Source organism: Mya arenaria, chromosome 4, assembly GCF_026914265.1.
Source record: "Mya arenaria isolate MELC-2E11 chromosome 4, ASM2691426v1".
Taxonomy (NCBI): Eukaryota; Metazoa; Mollusca; class Bivalvia; order Myida; family Myidae; genus Mya; species Mya arenaria.
The window spans coordinates 79,102,022-79,115,527 of record NC_069125.1 but is presented as its reverse complement, the minus strand read 5'-3'; the positions used below and the strand labels follow the sequence as shown (position 1 = coordinate 79,115,527).

Sequence of the window (13,506 nt, the reverse complement as noted above, 5' to 3'; positions counted from 1 at the left end):
TTTTTAATGGACAAGCGAACCTCCAGAGGGATTCGAGTATTAAATATATAATCCCCAGCTTAAGAGGCCGATGCCTTATCCATTAGGGCCACGGAGGCGGTTGTCGTGTATTTTAGTATGTATTAAATACATAAATAAATTGTAGAAAAAACTTTTCGCTTATTAAATGAGCGATATTTTCTTGCTATATCAAAAGTTATACACTTGGCTGTGACTTTTCTGTCAACAATAAATGCCGTTTCCGTGATATAATGGTTATCACATCCGCTTAACACGCGGAGGGTCCTGAGTTCAATCCTCAGCGGAAACATACTATTTTGATGGGCTCCTTTTTAAGATACTATTTATCATTCAAAATCAAACGACTTTCAAATAAAGATAATCAATAAGTAACGCATATGATGGAAAGCAAATATTTAAGTATAGTACGAAGAACACAAAGTTCATTTGGACATCCGATGCTTTATAGCGATCAAACTTGTCTGCTATTTAAAAATTCGATTATGAGTGTGACACGTTTGCATTGTTTGTCAATTATTTTGGCAAAGTTGCATAGATGAAATGCTACGACTTTAATTTTAGACAATGCCATCGTTTGTTTAACCTGCACTTGATTTCCCTTAACCGTGACCATCCTTGTAGGTTCCGTGGGAACCAAAACATACGCCCTCTATTCTGCAACCCCCGCCCCCCCCCCAGCCGCCCAGGGTCTTTCCACAATACCAGAGCCCCTTCCACCTAACTTATGAGATGCATTTCCTGACCCGTCGTCTCATCTCTTCTGAAATAAAACGACTTCATTTATAAATGTTGTAATTTGTGGTGTCGAATATTGTGGTGGCTGCTGCCACATTGTTGTGGGCTAGCTCTGGCCCTACGTGTATTACAGTCCTGGGGCGGACCTTAGGCTGATAAGTCACAAACGATAATAACCGTTAAATATTTATTCTGTTTACTATGTAAACATCAACATGAAAACATGTATAGTAAAATCGACGTTTTGAAATGTTAAAATGTTGTAATTATATATGATTAAAGCAGTTATATTTCCATGTCAACCAAATGCTAAAACAGTCAGCCATCAACCGCCTTAAATTGATAAAATGTTTATAAATCTTTAGAAAAATCTGACAAATTACTAAAACGCTGTAAACCAGTTCCACTTATTATTTAACTTATGTTCTTTAATATTTCTTGATTCTTTTATGTTATAATTACTTTGAAAAAATGCCGAGATGTAAAACGCCGGCTTCCTCCACGAAAGAAAACTGGAGAACTCATGAGCAAAAATCTACGCTCCTTATATATGTCTGATGCAGACTACTGCATCGACTCGTAGATCGACACCATAAAAGCGCATCGACTACAGCTGATCGATCTAGGAAAATGCGATCGATCGCCTAAAATTGAATCGACTAGTAAAACTTTGATCGGTCTAAAAATAGAACCGCTGAAAATATATGCTAGAATATACATTTTTGCCGTAAGTTTTCAGGGCTTAAGCAAAGCAAAATTACAATACAAGGTAAAAATTAACAACCTCTAGAGTTTAAACTTCGCGGTTATAGCAACCTTGGTAAAAGGATGTGACATAAATGTCAAAAATCAATGAAACAAGATGGCTGACTGACTGACTATGATATTGCAATAAGTTGCTATGAAACAGACACAATTACGTGAAATTCCTCATGTTTTTAAAAGTTAGAAACGAAGTAATATAAGTCTGTTACACAATATAGCTAAGTTGCTTGCATGTTCTAAATCGGAATATACGTTGAATTAGCAGGAAACAGTAGATGAAATGCCGGGTGGAGTAATTCTACAAAGTAAACTCGTGTCTATAATTGGGTTTAAAATTAAGTTACCCCATGGCGGACAACAACAAATTTGACATGGCAACTGTGAGTACTTTAATAATAACACTTTCACTTAATATATCTGTACAGTCAGTGTCACAACACCGGGGCACATCAATATAAACAATCTTAGCTATCCACGGAACATTAACAACGTCAATGACGGTAAAACTACAGCTAGCCAGCAGGCACATGAAATCGCTCTCGCGATATAAACCGCCAAAAGTTATGTCAGTAACATTGTTATAAGATTTTCGAGAAAATATACAACGATAACAATTGACCTTCCAGTGCCAGCTGCGCACAATACCTTCATATTACTTCGTTCTTTTGTTGTTCTTTTCTACTTTCATCCACTGGTGTGTCAAGTCCATCATCATGAATAGACCAAAAATCTTAAATATGTTGATTTAATCTATTTTGAATTGCAATTGTCAAATCTTGCTTTCAATTTTCCATCAAGTATGTAATAGCCTGTGATGTGCATATTTATATGGCATTTGTAGAAGTACAGCTTTGGTAAAGTAAACATGCAGAAAAACGCAAATCATTGATTTAAAATGCGAAGTAGGTATTTATGATGGTTTTTTTATACCAGTTAACTTGCACTTATGTTGTTTTTAGATCTCAGTCATCAAAACGCTTGCTTAATCAGCCGTGATTTACGAATATCATTGCAGGGGATACAGATTTCAGAAAAGTCCAGGATATTAACACTGTGTAACAAACTGTGCAAGTTTGCCAAACATTCTTAAACTAATATCAATCCTAACACGTGTACTGGTGGGAAAGTCTTTTATGGGTTTCATATATTTAGTGTATTATTATTATTTCAATATAATTGGTAGTGATTGTATTCTAGCAAAATGTATTAGTGTTTACGTTATTGAACTGTTCGACTCCTAAGTCAGGCAAGGGAGCTACATTAACATCGCATTAACATCGCATTTGAATTTGGAAGTTTTGTAGTCGGACGTATCTCTGGATTTATTGCCATTAGGTGCATTGCCATCCGATTGATAATTCTGGATTAGACAGGCAGTGTGTTTATAGTTTTGGTTCCCTTGCTCATCTTTACAATGCACAACACGCTGGAGCTGTAGATCCTGATTCAGCCACTGGGTTGATTCAGGATGGGCCGACTTTCATATGCAGATGAGCGGCATGATCCTCAACTTCCTCATGTGTCTTCAATGTATTACCGTTTTTGAATCATAAAAGGGTACTTTTTCTTTTAGATGTATCCGTACAATTTGTAAAAGTAAAGAAGCTTCAGTTAGTAAGACCTTCTTCTCAAACGGTGTTAAAAAGCCACATTGCACTCTTAATTTTGAAATGGTACAGTACATTTACTTTTTGTTGTCGCTAAACGCTATTTCAGCTTAAAACAACGTTTGTATTGGAAAATAGGCTATAAAACAGTAACTTGTTGATATCATAATTGAACCTAACTTAGTTTTTAACATGATATAAGAGAAAACGTTTTGCATTCTATTTTTATACATGATGAAGTTTCAATAATTCTGATTTTAGAATAACAATTAAGTGATGTCGGATTCGTATTCCTGACAAACTTGTTAAAGAATGAACGACGTTTAAAACTACATGTATCATTATACCTGAAGAAAAACACAACGAGGGGCTATATAGGATTCGTGGTGGATGCATCACGTTGCAAAACTAATGTGTACATCTACCTCCAAAACTCACACATACACTCATTAAACCTTATTCGAATGCTGTTTCGCGCAATCGATTTGTTTGGTATTTTACACTGTAACGTTTTGGGTACCATGTCCCTTTAACTATTATCGTTTTGGCGTAATAATACATACTCAACTTTTACTATCATTAATCAATAAAATTCTAAAACTGTGAAATTGGTGAAATTGCTGAAGCACGATTAATCTTTGCACAATGTGTCCTTCAGTTACGAGTAGAGAAAAAAGTATAACATTTATAGTAAAAATGGTTACGGCGGTAAAACTACGAACCAAATCTTGAAAAGTTATACTTATTTTTGGCTCACTTACTCATGATAACTGTTGGTTCTTTAACACAACCTTATATATGTGAAAATCATGCACTCGTCTCCAAAAACAGTTTACTGTCTGTGGGTTCTACCTCACTTTCATCATATTCATGTTCGGACCAGGGGGCGAGATCACTGGAAGAGAACATCCCATAGACGAGGGCTCCTAGCACGGATATCACAGACGCTCCGACCAAAACGACACGCCAGTCCTCGCTTGTTTGCTGAAACCGTACATATTGTAAAGCGAAAATGAGCCTAGGCCTGTCCAGCATGTGTTTAAATATACTGAAGACAAGATTGAATGCGAAAATCTTTTTTTCTTTCCATTTAAAGAAACACAAACAAAAACACACAAAAACACAGTAATATACAGGGAAGTAATCCATAGGAATTTAAATAAGGAGTCTCACATTTTCGGTCAATTCAGCAACGATAACCGGAACTACGATCCCCGGAATGCTGGCGACTGTGTTGGACACAGCAAATAGCAACGAAGCGAACCTTAGTGGAAACGAAATACTGGATAAAAAGTTTAAGTTAAAGTAGTTGTAATTGTTGGATTAAACAAGAGATGAAGCTAAATATTTTCATCCGTTACTTTATCTGATGAAACAGACTCCTTTTGAAGCAATCGTTAACCGTAACGTGTTATAACAGTTTTGGAGTTTTACTCTTCTTATTTCAAACTTATTACAAAGACCTTTTATTTCGCAAAGAATGGAACGCTAGTTACCTAGGCGACATGTCGACCCAGTTGCACGTATATCCAGCGCCAAATCCAAGGCCTTCCAGCATAGTACACGCACACAGACAAGCGATCACCAGGCCTCGTTGATCGCACGTGAGAAATCCAGGTACACAGAGAAACACCGCCACGCCGATCGAAGCTGAAAAAGATGGGTGAACTATGCGGGGACGACCTTTACATTTCGCGCCATATTTCGCAATTAGAAAATCCGATCGACGGTGAAAAATATCTTTAAAAGGTAAGGATGCTTTTCAAAATCTGACGCTTAAAAAATTGGAAGTATTTTACCTGACGTACAATAAAATACATTTCTTTAAATAAATGGCGGCGTAACTACTATTGAATTCTCATCATTATGTTAAGAGTCGCGGACTACGAAGGAAATAACTAATGACGCTTTTGAGCGTTTCATTTCACATCGTATTCCGGAAATTTATTGTGTCGGAATATAAGAATGTGTAAAGAAGGTAATTACCTGAGACCTGAAAGAGTTTTCGCACATTTGTTACGGAAATCCAGCCTTTCGCGCGTAAACTGTCTGCTCCGATACCGGCGAGAATAACTCCGATCAGCATGGAAATCCACGGCAGGGCAGAGTACAGGCCATTCTGAAACAGTATGACTCATTACAGGGATAAGTTAATGTCAGACTGTTAGTTAAAGGAAAACTGCTAATAAACAAAAGTAGTCGTATTAGTCAAAGTGACATTAATGGAAGCTTTGGATACTACAAAGCAAAACTAAAAAAATATATATAATGCAGACGTGCACTTACTGTTTGAATGTCAAATTTGAGCACCTCCTTGAGATACTGTGGCAGGCATGTGAGTATGAGGTAGTATGTGCATGTATCACATGCATGCGTGACCACTACAGCAATGGCTGGAGTGTACGTGCAAATATCCCGCCAAGGACTGGACATTTTCTGAACAATACACAATGTGAAACTTTTATCCAAGTTACCGACAAAAACGAATAAACTCTGTTTACAGTTAATGCATGTAATGTTAACAGATAACGAAAACAAAACTAGAGTGGGACCGACAGGTTCTAAATAATACATTGACACCTTATAAATCCATTGTTTACATTTTTTGTTCTATATGCGAAAAGATATATAAGAGGTGCAACAATATATTGTTCTGAATTGACAGTGATGCTAACTGGAAATTATTCAATAGGTCACCATTAGGAAATATCTAAATCGGGGTTCTAAATAAACTATGAACTCGTCACAATCGAGATGTAATATATTGGTTCAAACCTTGGTGTCAGACACAGCACGTTCCATTGTCCGTTTCAAATTGGATCTGATAAGCACATATTCAATTTGGCTTATCCTGGGATGATTTTCTGGTCTGTCGAACACGAGGGAGCTCCAAGCCGCAACGAATAGAACTCCAAATGCTCCTTAAAGTTCCATTATGTTTAAGTGATGTAAACTTATTTATTTGTATGCATATGTAAATGATATCTCTTAACATTTTGAGCTTTTTACCCCGGAAGTCTATTTTTTAGCACTTATCGCAATAACAAAATGCAACAAAACCGAATGTATAATATAAATTTAGCGCGCACAACGTCATTACGAAGTATGCATATCACATGACTTTCTGAATACCTGAAATTTTATGTGGCATCATGCACTAATAATTGGCGTTTTTCAACTAAGACTTTTTTGGTTTAAATAGTTTTCTCGGAAATGCATCTGAAAACTTTTATTTTATCATTATTTAAATAATTGACATCGAAAGTCACAAAAAAGATAAGTCATACGAGAAAAAATATTTTTGTTTTAGTAGGATGCGAAGTTCCCACGCCGGTATAGTCAAGACAAAATAGTAAAACATCACCTGATCCACTAATATCAATCGAGGTCCTATTATTATTATCATTATTTAAATATATGACATCGAAATTGCACAAGAAATGTCATAGAATAAAAATATTTTTGTTTAAGTAGGATGCGAACCCACGCCGGTAAAGCCAAGAAATAAATTGTAAATGACATCACGTGATTATGTCAATCAACCAATCACGCAACAATAAGGCTGTTGACGATAATATGGAAACTGTGGTATTTAAAAACAATATTTGAGCAAATATCAACATTTGTCGAAGGGTTCCAGCTTTTAGTACCCTCCGTATGATTTGCCACACTTTTTTTCGCCATACACAAAAAAGCGATTTTTTAATGAAAAACATTGATAATTTTTCATATGAAAATAATTGCATCACGTTTATTTTAGAGACAGGAGCTTTATTTTCTATATGTGAAATTCATTTGAAAATGTTCAATATTCGTCTAGTTTCTCCTGTCTTATCCGGCAACTGCTTAGCGCTATGCTCCGCCCATAATCCACCTCAGTATTTAGTGAGTCAGTAATCCAGTTCGTTGGTATTTCCCACTCATTTCTTTTTAATAAGGAATCGCATGGACCTCGGGATTTTATCAGACATTATATCAGTATAGTTATATACTCACGTTTTTTTTCTTCTCTTGTTTTTCAATCCTAAATGGCACCTGGGCTTTAAGGGCAACAATATAAATCGTTATGCGAATAAGATTCAGTACTATTTTGGGTAAATTTAACACAGTCAGTATGTGTTAATTTCTTAACTACCACCTTATTCACTCACTTTCATTGTCAAAGTTGCATTGCCAGACAACACTATAATCTATATCTAATTATAATGCTTCTTTTAGTTTCATAAATAAAATAAGACTTTGAAAATACAATTACGCTACTCGATAAAGCGTCTGGACAGGCAACTGAATACATGTAATAATACATGCATACAAGACTCTATTCTATAACACGAAATATATTCTAACAAAAAAGAGCATATTAACTCACAAATCATAGCCGTATTATGCACCAGTCAATTGTAACCACCCCACCCCAGGTCCGGGGGTATACCGCGGATAGCCGGGGAAATAGGCCGCGTTTTTACATTCCAGGTAGTCCCGTAGTGCCGGGTGAATGCGGTGGCTTTGTCTTGGCGCCAAAAATAGCGGGGAATGGGCCTTAACAAGGGTCCCTGGGGTGAGGGGCATTTGGCGGGGATTTGACCGGCAGTTCGTCCCCGCAGTTCGGGGATTTTACCCGGGCTTGGCTGGACCGAAAGTCAAAGTCCCCGCTATTCCCCGGACCGGGGGGGGGAGGATCGTAGTTGCAATTGACTGGTGCATAAGAACAATTGTTAATATATGCAAATATTTGTCATATTGTTTTTTAATATCAAACAAGTTTTCATGCGCCAAAGCACAATCTCCTTCAGTAAGCAAAATTAGTTATGACTCGTCAATTTGACTGTTCTTAGCTGAATGCCCAGTTTGACAAAAACACGATATCCTCTTGCAAAACTCAATATCACCATTTAGTGGTTAATCATTATTACTTTTACCAAGGAAATTATTTTAAATTTTATTCGTTAAACTGAAATAAGAAATTTCCGACGAATGAATGTGTACACCAGTGAATGCTTGACTTAATCTAGAACCAATAATATGCTACAAGACTAAACCTACCGTGAATATAAAATATCGACGCCCACCCATTGTCGAATCCGTGTAAACAAAGGAAACCAGAGCTAGCATATCCTGCAACCGTTCCTATGGTTTGTCCTGTAATGTCATGCAGGTATATTAATGTAACACACGTTGTTGAGATTTAAAAAAAGGATTTAAAAGTGTTATGTTTTGTCAGGAAACAACCACCAATAAATAATAAAGTAGACGTTTATAAAACCTTAATGTTGCATTTTAAGTACATTTACCTATCCACAGTGTACTGATAAAGCGAGTTCTTTCATTAGACAGCGCCCACGCTCCGGTTAAGGCGTACCATCCTGGTTTGGCAATGCCCTGAACATAGATGAAACAATAATTCATCATCATCATCATCATCATCATCATCATCGCCACCGCCACCACCACCACCACCACCAACACCACAACCACCACCACCACCACCACCAGCCACCACCATCATCATCATCATCACCATCATCATCATCATCATTGCCACCACAACTACCATCACCACCGCCACCACCACCACCACCACCACCACCATCATCATCATCAATATCGCACACACAGTTGTAATAATGTTACTCATTCTTGCTATTCAAAATGTATCATTTAATCCAAACACTCAGGTAAATGAAGTGATATTAACCCACGCATGAAATTCCAATCGCGATTCTGTTGACGAAAACAGCATATGGGCTTGCCCTTGCTATCATTGGCATCATCAGAGTGAACAGGGACGCTAGAGCCATTGACAAGCCAATCACTATCTTGCCACCAAACCGAGTGGCCATCCAGCCGCCGGGGATCTGCGTCACCACGTAGCCGTAAAAGAAACCGGACAGAATCAGGGACTGGGTCTTTTTACTCCATTCAAACTCCGCCGTCTGAAATCGGAATTATATAGTTAACTTTCGCTCGTTTATATTGTTGTATCAGAGTATCAAAATAAAAGTCAAAAACGCCTGTTAAACGCAGTGGCTGATTGCTAATTTGAGTATTTTATAAACTTATTTAAAAAATAATCATATATTAACAAAAACATTAAAAAACAGTATTAGTTTAATTGAGACTTTTCTTTGATAAGTGCAATAGTAATTTCAAATCAAGCTGTTATCCTTATACATTATAATTCAATAATTAGAAAATATACGGTGATGACCTCTGATGAAAATTGCTCGGCATCTACTGACTCACACGATGACAGGTGACTGTTTGCAATGCTAATATTTGTCTGAATCTGATACACAGAGGTTACACGCTGTATTCGATCCGTCCAGTTGATATTAATTGTTTGATTTCGACTGAAAGAGGCGTTTCCATTAGGGAGCTTGGCCATACACACGATTGCGACACTCATGTTTGTGCTGAGCCCATATCCAAGAACCCCGTACCAGAAGCCCATACCAGCTAGAATGAGTCGACTCGGACAGCAAACGCCATTTACCGGTACCTTGTCTGTCGGTAGGTGAGAACTCTCTGAAATAAAGTCGATCAATGCAGTATGTAAGAAACATTCAAAAAGGATATTAACAGATAAAAGAAGTTTATTAAGCTACATTACATTCTGAAGATCAGTCAATGCCCAAGGGTAAAAATATGTCTAGAATCATAATCAAAAGAAAGCATATACTATAATAATGAAATGAAAACCATAGGGACTAGCAAAGTAGTTAACATAACCAGAAATCCGGGTCAAGTGTAAAATTCATATTTCATATTTTGACCTTATTGTTACTTAATACCTGCATGTAGTGATGAGCATCTATCTTTGTGTTGATATATGTATACATCTATAAATTAGTAAACCTTTTTACGTTTTTTGTTTGTATGCTAAATCTTTCTTTGTATCATGAAGCGAGAAACATATCTATTGTTAAGCTACTTGAATAAATAATTTGAACTTAATGTTGAAAATCAGTCTAAAATACCGAGAACAGCAAAAGTAATACCATCTTTGCTGTCATCCTGTTTTTTCTTAACGATTTCGTATCCGGTACCATCGATGACTTTCTGTTTCATTTGGCTTTTATTGCAGACCTGAAAAACAATAACAAAATGACTTTCTACGCTTTATGAAAATATCTGTCAAGTGAATATAATGCTTCTTAACGTTATTCATATCAAAACCACAGAATATTTCATTAAAAACATTAAATATGACCATGACCTTCGACTGTTTTATTTGAAGTCAATAGTGGTCATGTGCAGACAATGAAAAATGTTTATTAACTAATTTTGAAGACTTTATACCAAGTCGTTCAAAGTTATTGATCCGTAATTTGTATAGTAAAGGTTTCTATGATATTTGACAAAATAACTAATGACTACTGCGGTTACCAAGTTTGAACACTCAACACCATATCGGTAAAACATATTGATAGGAAAAAAAGGTGACGTCCACGACGACAAGGACGAAAACGACTCCGGAAAAAGTCATCCTTATGTTTCAGCCACATGCGACACACAACTTGATACTTCTCCTTGCAAATGAACTGATTGTCACACAACTCACGTTCACATTGTAAGTTTGCACCGAGGACGAAGTCAGGCAATAATGTCCAAACTAGCTCACTTAGACGAGTGAAGTCACTGCGCTGCGTTGTTATTTGCATGTTACCCTGGTGTTGAATGTAAATCATATATGATTCCGTTATAAGGATGCGCTTACACGCACAAATCGAACATTTTAGGAAAATTAACGGAACTAAACGTGTGTAATTCAGAATATGCACATGCCATTGGGTGGGAATTCACACGTATCACACAAAATATTGACCTCGGAAGTTATTTAAAGGACTTTATGTTGACAGCAGCCCGTTAAACACAAGCCCATGACATTTATTGTATAAGGATTAACCATATTATTTCCGTCTTCGATGGATTGTTTGATGTAAAATTATTATTCATGTCTAAAGTTTTATGGCCTTACAAAGCTGAAATCAAATATAACAGATTCGAGCTGCAAATATCTTAAGCGCAAACGGCATAACCATAGGAAGGGCCTTGGTACATCCTTTACTGAAATTTTCGAACAATCGGCGATGTCTTTAAGTTTAAACATTCGCTATTATCATACCGTCATAAATAGGATCTATCTGCGGCTTGAATAAAGATTTGTAGTCTGTAGTTGTGCATTGTAGTGAAATTTATACCTATTCGTTTAACCTTATTGACAAGATCTGAACATTTTGACAATTCAAGACGCTCAACGGGTGCGCCATGACCTCCCATGGATCCGTTAGTCCATTGTGTAAGTGTGACGAACTAGTGACGAAACTAACAACATCTGCACCAACGGGTGCATTTATCTTAATGAGTATACTTTTCGATTCATTTATTAAAATCTAATGAAGCTTTTAGATAAAATTAACCACAATCTTGCATTCTAAAAAAACGATCAAACGACATCCACCATGTCAATATAATAAGTAAAATGTTTTGTCGTCATCATCAAAAAATTTCATGGAAGTTCTTGCTTTATAGGATAACAATACTTTTTTACACTACTTTCAGTTTATCGTTAATGAAAATATCATATCAAAACAAGACCTTCTCAACTTTTCCTAAGTGTTTTTGTCTCCCAGTGGGTATAATAGGCTATACATAACACTTTACGAAAGACGCGCACACGTATGTGTAAACCAAGCTGTAAAAGTTCACTCTCAAAGTTCAGTCATTTGGGGTTTATTTGGGACTAATAACGATTTACAACTCCATTCTATCCGACCGTGGAGCAAGTTCACTTGAAGCCAAAGGGTCAATACGACAGTCCCGAATAAGGAAACCCCAGCAACAGTCAATAGTCAATAGGGCAATTCGCCAACCCGCATTACATTGCTGAAACCAAATAAACTCATACGACTAGTTTTGTCTCAATCATGCTAAAAGTTTCACTGGGATATGTTAATGTTCCATTTTAAAGCAAATTGTCACACGAAATATATACAAGAAACTGCAAGATCTCTTACTCTAAGAGTGTTATGATTAATGTAATCTATTTTGGAGTATTATATACATCAATTTAATAATTCACATTCTTTGTGACTTCTGTCGCTACCACTGGAGCAAATTTAAACGATAGAGAGATTGTAAATCATCCTCGAAAGAGGGAACAACCTTACAAATCATACAGGCACTACCACCAGAACTATGAATGCATGAATACAATCATTGTATGTTGATAGATATGTCAATTCTAGCATGACATCTTACGTGACTATGTTTATTAAAAATTTTATTAAGGTTAAATTGCTTATCTTGAATATTCATCAAACAAGCGTAATTTATTAAACATATCATTTATCTAGTAATTAAGATATTCTTTTACAATGACAAGTCTATTTAAAAAAAAAACATTAATGCAAATTTGACATCACGTCTATGTCCACTGCACTTACAGTATGTCGTTCACCGTTTGTAATCAATCTAATCATGGTTGGACAATGACTTATTTAGAAAGTATAATTTAAAGCATAAACTATGTAAGCATGTTAAGACAAAATGGTATAACATACTAGTACCTGTGCCAGCGGATCCACTTTCTTATTAATTATTCCATTAAATGAAAACGACACGTTTGAGTGTTCCTTTACAACACATACAACTGTACTTAGGAAGCAAGGTTTGACTATATACATAAAACAACCTGTTATATCATACCTCATGTAACGAAACAGAAACTACATATACTCGCATTTAGTGCGTAAAGTTGAAGTCTTTGAAGTTTTAAGCCGACTGTAGGAAGGATTTAATATCGGTACTCAGGCGTTGTTTCATGTTTTATACGTTTGTAAGTAAACCTATGGAAGCGTTTTACAATGAAAACAATAAATAAATGAACAAACCCTAGTAAACTGTCAGAAAAATACATCCATTAAACACAAATACTGTCGGCAATACAAGCACTGATCGAGAGAAAAGCAGATCAATAAAATACTGAATGGCATAGTTTCAAACATATCAATCGCGTTTTACATACAGAGCTCAGGATAGATGAATAGTTTCAATCGCGTTTGATATAAAGAATTTGGAAATTATCTGACAATCTAGATCAATACATGAACACATGCACTTCAATTCAAATGTCACACAATGGAAAATGAAGAATTTGAGATTTGGTAATTCCAATAAAGGAATATTTACACATCAACTTCCATTCCTTAAATGAACTGCCTTTCGGCAATTGCGGTTATCATCCGATGAACGCAACATCTTCGGATATGTTCGGATCGCAATTCATCGCATAACAATATACATGAAAATTATTGATCTTGTTATTGTTTGTATTGTGTCAGCAGATCCCGTAAAATATAAATCAACACTTAAGAAA

The 13,506-nt window shown here is 36.1% G+C and overlaps 1 protein-coding gene and 1 non-coding gene across 2 annotated transcripts; one reads left to right on the top strand and one right to left on the bottom strand.

Annotated features, from left to right (window-relative positions):
* The first annotated feature begins 237 nt into the window (after positions 1-237).
* Positions 238-310, top strand: Trnav-aac (transfer RNA valine (anticodon AAC)). The gene has a single exon. It is a non-coding gene; the product is annotated as a tRNA-Val (tRNA).
* A 682-nt stretch (positions 311-992) lies between these two features.
* On the bottom strand, positions 993-12,758 carry LOC128231197 (uncharacterized transporter slc-17.2-like). The gene is made up of 12 exons (XM_052943693.1): positions 12,698-12,758; positions 10,127-10,214; positions 9,337-9,653; positions 8,828-9,061; positions 8,420-8,507; positions 8,172-8,267; positions 5,904-6,049; positions 5,415-5,564; positions 5,115-5,247; positions 4,625-4,778; positions 4,302-4,392; positions 993-4,112 (listed from the first exon to the last, which is right to left on the bottom strand). Exons 2-12 carry the CDS (start codon positions 10,194-10,196, stop codon positions 3,936-3,938), a joined length of 1,656 nt encoding a protein of 551 aa, XP_052799653.1. The 5' UTR covers positions 10,197-10,214; positions 12,698-12,758; the 3' UTR covers positions 993-3,935.
* Between the last annotated feature and the right edge of the window lie 748 nt (positions 12,759-13,506).